Source organism: Anopheles coustani, chromosome 2 (assembly GCF_943734705.1).
Source record: "Anopheles coustani chromosome 2, idAnoCousDA_361_x.2, whole genome shotgun sequence".
NCBI lineage: Eukaryota > Metazoa > Arthropoda > Insecta > Diptera > Culicidae > Anopheles > Anopheles coustani.
This window is the reverse complement of record NC_071289.1, coordinates 40,849,342-40,862,717: the sequence shown is the minus strand read 5'-3', so window position 1 is coordinate 40,862,717 and position 13,376 is coordinate 40,849,342. Positions and strand designations below refer to the sequence as shown.

Below are 13,376 nucleotides of genomic sequence, written 5' to 3'. Positions count from 1 at the left end.
AGATCCAACTGGTCCCTCTGGTTGCGGAAACTGTGACTAAACGTGTAGTAAATGAAACAATTATATTCCATTTTACATTACAGTCGATTAACAAGCAATTACCTTTTGAAATAAGCTTTGAAAATGATCCAAACGAATAAAATTTTAATTCTATACATTTCTATGCTAAGTTTGTTCATGTAACATTTTTCAACATGGTCATGTTCTTTGCTGGTTTTTACAAAATATCCTTTTTTTAACACGCATTCAAGGTAGATGGGAGTGTTTAAAGAAAAACTAGAAGCCTTGAAAACGCAACGGTTTTTGGTTCACGGTTCTCTTTGGCAGTGCCAATTCCCCAAAACTGGGCAGCAAAATATTTATCTCAAAAGTACTGCAACAATGGCGACCGCTCGCCCCCAGGAGACTACACACCTTGGATGGTTTAAAACGTTGCTTGTCTTTCACAGGCTTTGACTATGGCAATGGTTGTGTCCTCTTTTGGGGTATTTTTCATGCAAAGTTGAGGGTCACTTAGGTAGAGAGGGGTACAACTTTGGAAAAAAGGGGAACGACCGTACGTTTTTGTGAAAGCTTCTTTTTGCTTAAGTTATGTTTTCCTTGAAAGAATCTTCATTTGCAAAATTTAAGCCCTGCCAGTGCCGAAGAGATTTCGTTTTTGTAGAGAGTTGGTTTCGGGTATTTTTTTTGTCATCAGTATCAAGTATAAACTCGGCAAGGCATAAAGTAACCAGAACAACCTAGCTTCCACTGTGAAATGTTACCAATTTAAACTTGCGTTTTCTTTTTTCACATCGTTGAATATGCAATCGAATCGGTTTCAATTGCTTCAGCGCTCATCGTGGAAAGCCTGCATGTGAGGTTGGGCAATTTCTGCTTCCGTAGGCAACTTTTGCCATCAAGGGGGCTTTTCTGCTGGCCTACCTCAATCGAATTCCACCAAGCGCACCGCGTTTCTCGCGTGGCGAATAGTTTTTGCCTGTTGTTATAATTACTTAGTTGACACAATCGGCACCGGCTCAAGAAGTGGGGAAGTATGTCAATAGATTTGTAGGTCATAACTCGGGCTCCACAACCAACCCTCCTCCCCCCATCAAGCGGGTACTTGATCCTCAGTTGGTTGCAAGATTTTCCAGCATTAGTTTGAATTTAAGCGAACGATTCTGGCTAAACCAGGAATGAAACCATTCCAGCTCTCGATTGCGTGAAGTAACTAGCTTTGATAATTAGTCATTGTGCGGTTCCTTGGTGTACCGCCATTACTCGGGATTGTATTCTGCAATCCGAGTACCCGGCTCGGTGGAACCTCTAATTTCTTCTCAATGATAAGAGAAGAGGGAGAAACAAATCATTCGATTTTGTTTTAGACAGCAATTTGTGTATTTTTGTTTACTTACACATATTTTCTATCTTCTTTCTTGCGTTACCATAGGCCAACTTGTATTTGTCCTAAATATTTTACTTACACGTTTACTGCCCATACTCGCATATCAGTCCCATTTGACTTTTCATCACTTTTGAGTTATCCCCATGACTAATGTTCATTTTCAATATATTTTCCAAAAAAAATCTCAAAGTGGCCATTTAGTGCATGCTAATGTGAAAAAAATACCCAATTGACTGCGTCCCATATTGCATGTACCCGCATAAGAGTCCCATATATGATTACTTTGCTTAAATTAAATAAAAGTCCTAGTTATTGAAACTTCAACAATTTTGTAATATAAAGTAATTTAAATAATCAACAAATGGTTGTAACTCAAGTGTTTTTAACGAATTATACACTGTTGAAGAGCAAATATCCGTATGGAATAAAACCCGAACATTTACGTTTTGACGAGCAAGGTAAACAAAGTATGCTATAAGATGGGACTGATATGCGAGTACTTTTGCTTTCGCCTTCGAAAGTACCCGCATATCGTGTCCCATAGAGTTTATTTTCATCATTTTAATACTAAAAACGTGTATTTTATATAAAATATCATTCTCAGCGAAATGTTTATGTTACAATACAATAGTTGTGATCAACCAATCATGTATTTTGTATCACTAATAATAACAAAAGAATATCTATTGTAAAAATGTTCAATCGTTATTTTCTCAAAATGGTGATTTTGCAAATGGGACTCATATGCGAGTATGGGCAGTTTATCGGTAAGAAATACGAATACGGCTACGAAAAGTTATTCCGTTACATTTTATATACTCTGCATAACATCCATTGATATCTTTTGAAAAATTCAATCAATCAATTTGTTTTTCTATTTTCTTAGGTTGATTTGTATTATTCAACATGCAGTTTGAGTGATGAAACATTTGTCAAATTTCCAAGATAAAACACGCTAAAAAAGTTCATTCAAAATTGGCAGGGTCAAGTTTGAGTTTATTTTGATAAACTCCAGTGTGAACTGAAAAATTTTCAAAAATGATCACGTTTACCAAACACAATTCATAATTAATTTGATTTATTGTTCTTTGAATGCGTTTTAATGAAACGACATTAATTTAGTGTCCATAACATAGAATAAACCTTTTCAAAACACGTTTGCTTTTGTAACGGTTTCAAGTGCTTCAACATCTTACTCACTTCAAGTAAGATCGCATGCGCAGTCAACTGTGTCCGTTGTAGTGGCCCCACGTCTCCATGGGGGTATAGCTCAGTGGTAGAGCATTCGACTGCAGATCGAGAGGTCCCCGGTTCAAACCCGAGTGCCCCCTCACTGTGATAATTTTTTCCTACTTTTTTTGCACTTGGTCAGAGAGTTAGTGGAGTTACAGACATCCATTCTTCCAGCTAGATTTACTGGCCATAAATTGCAACACATAAAGATTTTTTGTGTGTGCAATGTTCAATTTATGCTATTGTTGTTATGTCCGATTATATTCGTGGCCATTTTAAATGACTCAGTTTATCCAAATTTTTGTCATGAACATAATTATTCTTTGTTGAAACAAATATTACCCGTGACATGATAGTTAATTCGAGCGAAAATTTTTACCCAAGCATTTAAATAAATTTTTATAACCTTTTGGGTACAAGCATTCCCAGTTTAGCAGTAACATTTCTGCCAAGGTTTGAAAAGGTTGCACTAAAGCAATGTTCTACTCCATGGAGGGGTTAAGGTACGAAGGGTGAGTAAAAATGAAAAGCTGGTAACCCACTTTCCACCGGGCCCTGTACCGTGCTGCTGGGTAGGTGTATGTGCGCGTGTGTGTTTGTGGTGCAAAATCAAGCAAACCTAGGCGGTAAACTTTTTGCTGCCACCATGTTGAGCCATGTTGCTGCCGCAAACAAAATAAAAAAGATGATGAACCAACTCGGGAAAATCGTGCAGAGTCTCCGCTTCCATAGCGCTCGGTGGGTTTCTAGCTGCTGAAAAACCGGCCACCGTTTCCGCTAGGTGGACACTTTTCGCGTGGACCGCCACGAATCGCTGAACGGTTCAGCGGTTGGGTCTACGTGGGTGCTTCCTAGTGCCGCATGCGATAGTAATCCAGGTGTTTGCAAGACTTTGGACTTTAAATCGCCGGAACGCTGCATGGCGAATCCGGCTCAAGTAGAAATTAATACTTCAATCGTAACTAATTCCGCATGCCATTATTTTCTTCACATCGCCGTTCGTGTATGACACCTGCTGTCATCCACGCAGGAGAAAGCAAAAGATCTTAAGATGCTCCAAGAGAATAAATTCATCCGCTTCGAGACGAACATCGTGATCACAGGAGAAACAAATCCGAAAATGTTCGATCTCTTTCTTTCATCTACGTCGCAAGACGTACGTGTACTTTCCATTCGCTCTCAAAGACGTCGCGGATCGAGTTTCCACGTGCGACGACGCTGATTCGTCCGCTAGGCGAGTTTTCCCATTCTTCCAAGACGCCGTTCGCTATTATCACACCGAAAACGCGCTCCCGTTCTCTCGCTTCAGCAGCCCGTCAACATTCCTGCTCTTTCTCGCGTTCAACCAGCGCGAAACGCCACGAACGATCGTGTGCGATTCGTAAAAGCGAAAAAGTGAACGCGCCGCTCGGTTAGTATGCTGGGAGGTTTCGTTAAGTAAACATTCAGCAACAACACGCTCTCCGCTTCAGGATTATAGCTCCGTGTTGGTCGATCGCAACTGTTGTGTTACGGTTGGTGAAAGCAGATTAAACTCGGAAATCTTTTTTTCGTGGTACATTTCACCTGCTGCGTTACGTGATCGTTTAATCACAGTGAATAAAGATTATATGCTGTTCGGGATGCAAATAGAATAGGACCAGTTGTATTCGCCGCGAAATCTTTTCGCAACAGTGTGGTTTACAGGATGGTTTTTGTTTGGATTTTGAAAATGTTATGGTCAAATATACCGTGAAAAACTAGTGACCAGTGCTTCAAACAAAGAAATTGTACTCCATTAGACACTCTTGAGTCTTAGATACAGCTGCAACTAAAACGTGAAAATACCCATGGTGAAACACATTAGGCAAGGAAACAATATATTACCAAACCGTTGTGATTAAAGATAAAAAGATAAAAATTCGCAACTCTACACAGAACCACCAAACTCTTCTATTAACCTAGTGTCTAATCGTTAGCGTTCGGTCGCTCGTGCTCTTGTTGTTTGATGTGTGTTAGAAAAGTATTGCTCAAGGGGAACTCCTGAAAGCGGTATACGATTCGATTCAACAGTGACGTTTGATTATTTCCTAATTAGTGTGGTATTAAAAAAAATTAGTTGCTCGCATAAGGCATAAAGTGCGCGGGAGTTGGAGCAAAGGTGTAAGGAGCCTTCATAAAAAACATTCAACGATTCTTATCGGCAGTGAAATCGACTACAGTAAGTAACTAGTTACGTTAATCACCGGAAGGAATTTCATTAGTTTTGTTCGAATTTTGATTCAGCTGCAAATTAAACCAACTAACCAAGCAACGCTGTGTGGAGGCGGAATCTAATAGGTGGAAGAGTGCAGAATGATAGGCAAAACGTGTACAATGTATCATTTTCTTCGAATGTGGTTTTATCTCGTGTGTATGGTGTTGTTTATCGGAGGCACCGCCTCCTGGAAAAACCCGCGTGAGCCAATTTGCAACATCGCACACGTACGGCGACGCATCGCGTAGGCTAAACACCGATGCACTCGATGCACTTGCACCGATGGACAAGTGTTGTGGCGTCCGGTTTTTAATCCAGGCTGCAGCTATGCACACTTAGTGCACTTTGTGCTTAACGCAGTAGCTTGGATAAGTTTCCTGTCAGGTTGGACAGGACAGTCGGCACGTGCAAACGATTCCTGGCTTCGCCGAGGATTGCGATTAGGAAATGATAAGGCTACATTGAATGAATCACTCAAAGTACAAGAAAAAAACCCAAATTTTTAAAACACCATACGTTGAAAAGATGTACTTTCCGGTGACTGTGTAACGGTGTTACAGTATTTCTTTTATTTCCACACGTTTTATTATCAATAAAACATCCTTCACTTAGTAATAAACGAAGCGGATGGTGGTGTTGATTGTAGCTTATCAAATTGGTAGTATTTCGGTGCGTTTGTTTGTTTCACTAAAACACTCTTTCCCGCCGTTTAAAGCCTCGTACTAGCTTTTATAGCGGAGAAATTAATCTGCGATGTTGTTATTTGGTTACTTATTTTATGTTGTTTGCTGTACAAACAAATATCAATTAGTGGATGTCACAAAAACAGTTCAAATAACAACAAACAATAATTTTGCGGATCTTTGGTGTGAAGGAAAAAAAGGCTCCGATCTCTTCTTAAAAAAACCAAACCGATTCAACATCCTTCGAAGAAGCTCTCGAATCTCGCCTGATAAGCGGTCACACTTTGCGCTGGTTGCGAGTGATTTCAAAGAAGTCTTCCTCCGACCAAAGGACCTCTGACCGCACCGCTTTTTTTCGACAGATAGAAAGTGCGCACAGCCGAAAGACAGGCCTATGTCGGAAAGGCGAATGGACGGGGAAATCTGATTTGATGAGTCCGGACTGTGGGACTTCTTTTCGGCGTTCGAAGTCTAGGCGGAGACCATGGAAGGTTTTGTTGATAGTGACTCGCATCAGAGCGTGGTAGAAGCTGGCACAGAGATTACCGGAATCCCGAATCTATTTCGTGCTAGATTTTGCTGGCTGCAGCGTGTTTTCTTTTTTACTACGCCTTCTTCAGCAGCACTGAAAGATGGAGACGGGCGATCCTCAGTTTTCGGCAGAGCTGTTGCAAGTGATCCGTCACTATCTCTTGCATGGCCACAAGCTTTGGTAGAACAAGTGTGTTGATGGGATTTAATTGATACCACTGGTTGAAGGCTGGTATCATTAGGGAATACCTAGAACCTGCTTAGAAACCTGGCGCCGGAGTAACCAACAGCAGTTGCTCAATTCATGAGATTTGAAAATTTTCTATTGACTTTACGTGGCTAAACAATTGGTCGATTTTTTAATAGAAATTTAAAGTTGTCGCTAACGATTCGATTCTAATTTGGTTTGTTTTGTGTACAATTCATTGTTTAGATTGATTCAATTAGAGTTCAAAGTCATTAAACTGTTCAACGAATCCCAATGAAAGTTCGTTAACAGATGTTTTCTTCAACTATCGATTTATTATTAAACACAAGTAAATTTGATTGCCAATTTGCGAAGATAATTTTCCATCACACACCAGAACCAATTATCTCTGCTTTGTTGGTAAATTTTGCTGTAACGATGTTTTTCGCCGGGCCGCATGTGCAAAACATCATTCTCTTTGGATTTAACTATGCTTCCATATACCTCTGTTCTGATTTTTGACATTTGTCCCGAGGCGCTAGCTAGTACTTGAAACCGTAAACGTCTCAGTCTGGGTCTATGTCCGTTGGTTTTCTTGCTCTGGACCGCTCACGGAAGAGGTTCCTCTGGTGTAGATTCCGCAAAGCAGCCGAGCTTTTATATCACTCACGTTGCCAATAGCTCGGGGCAGGTTCGGTGAGAAAATAGGAAACTGATAGGGCCCACGCCACCCGCTCCCTTCGTTCATTTCCATCATTAGTCATCGACCGTTCGATGGCGGTGTAGAAGGTGGAAAGGTGAGTATGGAAAGTATCCGGTTTCGCTTTGCCAGCAGCGGGCGGGTGCGCAGGTGGAAAAGGATACGTTTTCCGTCGGGTCGAGTTTAATTAACCCTAGCCCGGTTGCTCACTTTTCACGCTGATAAGAAGAAGGATGTTCGATGTTGCAAAGGGTATCCGATTAATACGAAAACTCCAAATGACAAATAACATTCCGTCGAGGGTCGAATTAGAGCAGTTTTGTTTTTTCGTACAATACAAAGCATTCTTTTTTCGGTTGTTTTCGGTAGGTTTTCCAATAAAAAATTAATGTAAATTTTACATGTTCTTACAGTGTTGGCGACAACCGCCAGCAGCGATATGGCGCCCCCGGATGGGCCCATGCAGTACGACACAAAATGGCCGCCGATGGTAAGTGTTTTTTGAAATTAAACGATGATTAACGTGTACTTATAAATCGCCGTTTTATAGCAAAATCTGATGGAAAACATCGATTGTTTTGCATTTCTTTTTGAAAAAAAGAAAAATAGTTTATTTCAACAATAGGAGGTTAAGGAGGTTCTGAAGTGCCGCAATTTTAATCCGCTGACCGCTGGCGATCAAAAAGATCAGTTATTATGATTGATGTCCATGAAGCAGTATTTGAGAGCATAATGAAGTACATGGTCAATGAGGCAAAACATATCTCTTACATAAATATGACTGTGGCATGTTCAAAACACTCATGTCATTGGTTTTAAGTTCTGAAATATTTAATGTTTTCTGTAATAATTTATGGGATTTCAAAATGCTGAATTAAAAAAAAAGTCTCTTTAGAAATCGAGAGTATCTAATTGAAAACTTAACCAGTTGTTTCTGCAACTGTCACCAAATATTCCTCGAATTATCGCAGCTTCTGCACCGGTCCGGGTTCCACAGTCCGATGATGATGTCCCCGGTGATCCTAGCGTCCATTGCATTCTCTTTCTCTTTCGCTCCTAATTTACGCGATCGCAACTCGCCCGAATGCTGCATCCCGCGTGTTGCTCGGTTTGCTTCCGTGATTTATTTGTTTTACTTTTACTTACCACCGCAAGCGGGTCACTACTGAGCGTTTTTGTTGATTTTGGCTGACGCTCTCTCGCCCTAGTTCTCTTCTTTACTCAAACAACCCTGCCCACGAACATCACTGATTTCTATTATATAAATTTATGCTGAGTTTGTTTATTTATTGTGCTTAATTTGTGTTCACTTGCGAACTCACAACAAACAAACGCAAAAATTCGCAAACAAAAAGCAAAACCCGGTAGGGCACCACTACCAGACCCACTCCCATCACATCGTTCCGGTTCCTCGATTAGCCCATCCATTGAACCGGAGTCTTCGACGTCGTCGTCGTCGTCGTCTGCTGTGGAATGTTATTTTTTCCTTGGTTAATTCCCAGCAGACCGAGTCGGCACATGGTCGACCCTGCATGTTGCGATTGTCCCCCGGTTTCCCTGGAGTGCCTTGTGTATTGGTGAAAAAGATGATGGTTAGTGACCAATTGCTTTATTCATATCATGTAATTGATGCAAAAAATAAACTGCACGTGGAGTTATTAAAAGAGCAAAAACAAAAGCGATGAATGTGGTAGCCCAATGATGGACGTTACTGACAAGTTAATTAATCATGTGGAATGATTGGCTGAATACTGCTCAGCTACAGGGAAAGTAGCAACGGTGTTTTTTAATAAAATAATGTGTGTATTATGAATTCCCTGGGTATCTAAGGGTCCAACATGTACACTCTTATCAAATTTCTTCAATCTGATGAATCAATGCGATCATTTTAAAATTAACTTAAAAAAAACTTTTCAAACAATATAAAAATTAAATCTAACGCTTGTTGATTTGAATGCTGTTGGGAAAAATTAAGGAAGAGTAGTGTACAAAAAAAGTGTTTTGCATATATTGCTACTTTCCACAAAGGATGAATGATAGTAAAGCAGTGAATCAATAGAATTTAGATCCTAGAAATAATTTTCATACAAACCGTTCAATGTTCACGAGCATGAAAATATTACACTTAAGCAAAGCAAATGTTTGAATCTACGAAAAATCTCACGGCAAAACATCATGAGAAAATCATGCCCAGACATATTCATTACACTTTAACCATTCTAGCCTTGAGGCTTCGAAGCGTTGCTCAGTAACGATTGCTCTTTCCGTTTTCACTGTGGTGCGATCCTGACAAGAAATTCGATATTCCCTCGACTGACTTGTTGGCAACCAGACGGAAAAGGGTCAAATTTTCCGGCACCATTTATGCCCAGTAGCGGCATAAATTGGGCGGAAAATTGAATTACCTATTACCTATTAGAATAATGAAGCTGCTTTTAAATGCAACCTTGTGGAATTCAGAGGGCGAATAGGAAATGTCTTAATGATTCGTCACCTACATTCTGATCATCCCGGATGGGAACGTGGAACGATCGAAGTGTTGTAGAAGATTTTGAAAAAGAAAAATTCGGTGAGAAAATATACCCACACTATGTGAGGATTGCTCGAGGGCACGGAGAGGGCATGGTGGTGGCTATTTAAGATGTATAAAAATAACGTCATCTAAATTACATCATTAATTCCCATCAGACTACAATGGCCAGGCGTGCTGGCGTGCCTGCTCGGGCATTTTCCGTTGGCGTGAATTTAAGATACGTGTCACGCACATTTCGTGCACAAGTGACAAGGAAAACTCTCTCTGGGAACGGCCGCTGGTGCTGGTAATGGTAGAAATATCTTAGTTCTATCTCTGAGATTGAGAGGTTTGTTTTTTGTTAGATGTTTCATTTCATTTGCCTTTTTTACTCGTTCTAGCAGATTTTAATGCTAAGACGATAGAAGAATAGTGCGATTTGATGGTATTAAACGTGCCGGAAGATAAAGAAGACCGGGATCGGTTGAAAGTACGTTCGGATAAATTGTGGAATGGCCGCGGGGACCAACAAGTCGGTGGAAGCCACAATGCCCCCGCTTGGCACAGGTGGCATTGGACTGGTGTGAATTGGAAATTTATAGGGAAAATCTAAACCCCCCCACGCCACGAAGTTTTCTTTTTCTGGCCTGACGCGTGCTGTGGGTTTCGTTGGTGGCCGGGATCTTTTCAAAACAATGTCATTGGGAAACCTAACCTATAAATATTGGTTTAACCTCACCCGTCAAATGCATCGGTGGCCGTGCTGGCAACTCCACATTATAAGTTTCCGCCGAAGAAATTGTTTTTAAAATTGCCGCTCGTAAAGCATCAATTGCGCGTGGGTTAAAATGAAGAATGAAAATATCATAAATGTCACTAATTGACGGAGACAGAATATAAGCAGGGACGTTGTGCAGTTCATCTAGAAATAATCCAACTTTGCTATTGTTTAGTTTTGCTAACGATTATTCATTCATATTCAACAGTTCTGTGAAGAAGTTCATGGCAGACTAGACTCACAATGAAAATAGTTCTGACGTTTCAGTTTTGCTATTTCTAAATCAATTTATTTGCCATTCGGTAAATGGCTTTTTGATGAGTTAGAGCAATTAAAAGCGAGTTCAAAGAGTTCGAGCTATAAACAGAGAGTGGACGTGAAACGCGGGTGTTGTTGTGTCGAGTAAATAAAATCTTAGAAATGATTTACGCACTAACCGCGACGCATGGCTTTTCAGTAGGAAAGAAAGTAACTATAAATTTTCTTCGAGGCACACCGCGTTTCCCTAACTGCTTGCAAATGGCCAAGACCGAAAAAAAGGAAGAACAACCGTACGCAACAGCACGTGCTTGGGAGTGGGAAAAGTCTGCTTGGCTGAAGGAAATGCTATTAACTACTGGCTGTGGCGGTGTGTGCAGGGAAGACAGTGGGTCAGTAAATTGAGGACAAAGTTTACGACCGAGTCCTAGTCTATTTCTTTCGGTGCCTTTTCAGTTGACAAATGAGTTCGCTGTTCAAGCGTGCGGCGCCGATTACTTCATTGGCTATTAAAATAATTATGTGCATTCGGCAAGTGAAAACTTTAATTCCAAACATATGTTTACAAGAGCGTTTAACACCATCCGACAATGTGATGCGAAGGGTATGGGAAGCAAAAAAGATAGCGAAAATAAAAAAAGTTTCTCCCCGACGGGGAATCGAACCCCGGTCTCCCGCGTGACAGGCGGGGATACTGACCACTATACTATCGAGGATGTTGAAATGACGCTGGTTAAAGATAAATTTAATCTAAGTGTCGGTCTACCCTCAAACCTGTTATGCTTCGTTAAATTTAAAGACGGGAAAGGCACGGAATTCTTCGCAACGCCTGCTGTCTCGTTGTAATTTGGGGGGACGGACCAAAACCGGTTACTCCAGTACGCATGGAAGGAGGTATAAATCATGCAGGTTGGATAATTTTCCTGCAGCAGCGCAGAAAGCTGCTGGGGCGTGTACATTGAATCCATTTTGATTTCGTTCGGCCATGCCGTGCAAACACCACAAGAAGTGGATTTCTACATATTATGGGACCCTTTCCTCAATGCGATGAATTTTTCTCTACTCTTCTTGTAAACTTGTAAGCTAGTCTAAAATTAATCGTCAATTGTTAAGGCTACTTATGCAAGACAAATACTTAATGAATAATAATCGTAATAAATAGAATAACATGTTAAATTGGTATTTATTTACAGTAATGGTAATAAAAACCAAAAATATTTGGTTTAAACAGTTTTTAATCCACTTTTTCAACTTTACACATTAGAGTTAGAGTTAAAACCCAGAGCTTTCTATTATTTACCGTAAATCTAATGACCAAAGTTTATTGTTATTGCCATTAATTTTATTTCTTTGTGACGACATTAATCTAAAATGGTCTAACTTTATCTTTACTTTACTATACAAAAGGAACCAAAGTTGCATCATTCAGGTTTGTCATATGTCTAAAAACATCTCCAAGAAGCAATTTTTTTTTTTATTTGAAGCAAATGGCGTTAAAAAAAGCTACGATCATTTTCTTTCTCCATAAGTTTGAACCAACTTCACAGCCATGAAGGTTGAGTTTTTTCCTAATTTCTTTTATATAAAGAACCTGTCGCTACGAAATTAACCACAAAACGGAAAATCTTCAGTTCACCTTTTTCGCTTTTATTTGACTTTTACTTTCTTCCGATTATTCTGATTCCTTGTTCTGTTTCATAAACGTTACTTAACTTGATAAACCAAATAAATGCAATCTATATTTTTGATTTGGGCATGAATAAATGTATCATGCCTTTTAAGAAAAAAACGTTTGTTTTAAAATCTTTTTCGTTCAATCCTAAATTTTAAGAGAATGGAATAGACAATGATTATAGAAGCTTGGTTTACTTTAATATTGTTTGTTCAAACTAGCAAGTAAAACATAACCGCTATTATTTGATGTGAACTACTACATTTCTGTTAAAAAAGAAAAAAATGTGTTATCAAGAAACTACGTAATGTTGAATAAAAAAAGAAAATGCAGTATAAATGACTCTCCATTCGCATCTAAAACGCGCACTAAAATACATTGGGATGTTTGATAAATCGTTGCAGCTAAAATTAACACACTCTTTCCGTGTCGGCGTGTTTCCCGCGGATCTCTCGGGTACACAGCCTCATACATAGCCGATCCCATCCTGCTCACACGCTCGATCTCACTTCGTTGTTCGGCGGAAAGTGAGCTGAAATGTCACCGGACACAATGTAAATGAGCCAAACGACAGCTATTAGTTCGCTGTCAGCGGATACCTCCTGCGACTTTTCCATTTTCATTGTGTGGATTTCCACGCGCTTCGCTGTATTGGACACGAGAAGAGGAAGTGATCGGCTTGGCTGTTCGGATTCTTCTTCCGGAATCCCGGCCCGGGGTCGGCTCAGAGTTGCAAAGGCCGCATCGCCAGGGCCGATGAATGATTGGAGCGATGTGTGTGAAAAGTGGCCCGATCAGGACGGAAAAGGTTTGGAAAAGTTGGGCACGCTCCGCGCCAAGCAGCGGACCATTAGCGACAATCCAATCAAGCCAAACGACACATACCAGCATGCCACGTTTCCCGATTCCGGCACACCAACACTCGTACGATGGCTCGTAGCTTTCCCAACGGCCCACGGATGGAAGTGTCTTCAGAGTGTCCAACTCTCTAATGTGGAAACATTAGACTACCATCTATCTACATTTTTCCTCCCCGGTTTCGAGAAGTGCAGAGTGCAGACAGCGGCTCGGTTGTCTTCCCCGAGCCTGTCCGACTCTCAAGCCCCTCCCCCGCTACTTGGAGAGGATGGTAGAATGGTGGTCCCTTCGGCACCGACCGGCCAGATTTTCCTTCGAGTGGCCCTCGCGCCGGCTATTAT

The 13,376-nt window shown here is 40.6% G+C and overlaps 1 protein-coding gene and 2 non-coding genes across 3 annotated transcripts in view; 2 read left to right on the top strand and 1 right to left on the bottom strand.

Moving 5' to 3' along the window:
* LOC131264402 (uncharacterized) overlaps positions 1–13,376 on the top strand; it is a 67,059-nt gene that overhangs the window by 39,097 nt on the left and 14,586 nt on the right. Inside the window, exon 2 of the mRNA XM_058266706.1 lies at positions 7,371–7,447. Within this exon, the coding sequence (XP_058122689.1) occupies positions 7,371–7,447 (77 nt within the window). The remainder of the gene's footprint in view (positions 1–7,370; positions 7,448–13,376) is intronic.
* Positions 2,647–2,718, top strand: Trnac-gca (transfer RNA cysteine (anticodon GCA)). The gene has a single exon. It is a non-coding gene; the product is annotated as a tRNA-Cys (tRNA).
* Trnad-guc (transfer RNA aspartic acid (anticodon GUC)) lies at positions 11,150–11,221 on the bottom strand. Its single transcript has one exon. It is a non-coding gene; the product is annotated as a tRNA-Asp (tRNA).